Here is a 1,633-nt window from a genome sequence, read left to right as displayed (position 1 = left end):
AAACCCTGACACCATTACACAAATAGACACGGATAGGGATAATCGATTTCATTTTGTCTTTATGGCTTTAGGATGCTCAATTAGGGCATTTCGTGATTATTGTCGTCTGATTATCTGTATTGATGGAGCATTCTTGAAAGGTCGATATTGGGGTATACTTTTTATTGCAGTGGGTAAGGATGGAAATAATCAAATTTTTCCATCAACATTTGGCATAAGAGGAAAAGAGGAAACGATAACTTAGAGCCCGTTCCTTCGAGTTTTACATAGGTGTATTGGAGATATCCCTAATTTAGTGATTATCTCAGATAGATACTATGCGATCATTCATTGTGTGAGAGAAGTATTTTCAAATGCACACCATGGTTGGTGTAACCATCATATCAAGGAAAATATGCAAAGTCGGTATAAACAAACAAAACATATTGAAGGATTATTTTGGAGAGCTACGAAAGCATATAGAATAGAAGATTTTCAAGATGCTTTGTGGATGATCAGAGCTGAAAATCCAACCGCAGCAGCTTATCTAGAGGGTATTGACTATTAACACTAGGCTCGTGCATACTTTTCTGGCATCCGATATAATATCATGACTACAAATATTGCTGAATCGTTTAATGCTTTGGCACGACAAGCACGAAAGTTGCTAGTAATGATGCTCCTTGAATTTTTGCACTCAACTTTACAGAAATGGTTTTATACTCGCTGCAATATGGCAGGTTGGAATAAATTTTTTTCTACTATTTCAGACTTTTCTAAATTTATAAATTAGTAACATTTCTGTATTCGTGTAATTACGCAGGTGCTTGTACTCATTCCCTAACTCCATGGGCTGAAGAGAAGGTGGCCGGTCATATCCGAAAATCTGCCAATAAGATTGTGAAGCTAATAACTATTGATCGATATGAAGTAAATGGTCCGAGTAAACCTGTTGCTATAGTTGATCTTGCTACAAAGGAGTGTACCTCCAGGAAATTTCAACTATCACAAATACCATGTACACACGTTGCAGCAATTGTCAGATTTCAAAACCTCTCGCACTATTATCCATGGGTGAATAAGTATTACTCAACTGAATATTGGCAAGCAGTATATAGAGAAAGTGTTGAACCATTGGGCGATCCATCAGAAATTAGAAGAAATACGTATAGTCCACCCACCTTAGATGGGATATTGACGTTCTGGTCGACCCTCAAAACACAATAAAAGGCCATCGCAAGGAGAGGAAACCCGTCAAGTTGAATGCAGTCAGTGTCATGAGAAAGGGCATACTCGATTGGTTTGTACAAATCTTTTGTCAGGTGTCGGGTTTGTAAGAGGGGTCTAAATTCAAATTGCTTACTTCTTCTGTGTTTTGTTATTTTTCGTTCTACTTTTGCAATATCATTAGCCACTTGTTGACTGTAAGAGGGGATATGGTAAGTTGAATAAGCGAAGAATTACATTGACTGTAAGAGAGGATAACTCAATTGTCGAAGGTTTGTGCTTTTTATTGTTACTGGTGCGTATGGAGTGCATGGGGTACATGCGGAGTGTGCGGCATGCGCGGTACGTGCAGAGTGCGCGGTGCGTGCAGAGTGCACGATGCCTGCAGTGCTTACCAAGTGCGCGGTGCGTGCGGTGTGTGCGTAGT

General features: G+C 39.4%; 1 protein-coding gene across 1 annotated transcript; it reads left to right on the top strand.

Annotated features, from left to right (window-relative positions):
• Positions 1-589: 589 nt before the first annotated feature.
• On the top strand, positions 590-1,206 carry LOC123218825. The gene is made up of 2 exons (XM_044640471.1): positions 590-719; positions 803-1,206. The coding sequence occupies exons 1-2, from the start codon at positions 590-592 to the stop codon at positions 1,204-1,206; spliced, it is 534 nt and encodes a 177-aa protein (XP_044496406.1).
• Positions 1,207-1,633: the final 427 nt, after the last annotated feature.

This window comes from Mangifera indica, chromosome 6 (genome assembly GCF_011075055.1).
Source record: "Mangifera indica cultivar Alphonso chromosome 6, CATAS_Mindica_2.1, whole genome shotgun sequence".
NCBI lineage: Eukaryota > Viridiplantae > Streptophyta > Magnoliopsida > Sapindales > Anacardiaceae > Mangifera > Mangifera indica.
Note: the sequence above shows the minus strand (reverse complement) of the source record. Positions and strands in the feature narration are given on the sequence as shown.

Bases quoted from the DNA above. Each gene is read 5' to 3' on its own strand.
- LOC123218825 (XM_044640471.1), top strand. From the start codon at position 590: ATGACTACAAATATTGCTGAATCGTTTAATGCTTTGGCACGACAAGCA. The intron at 720-802 runs GTTGGAATAAAT...GTAATTACGCAG, and splicing joins TACTCGCTGCAATATGGCAG to GTGCTTGTACTCATTCCCTA.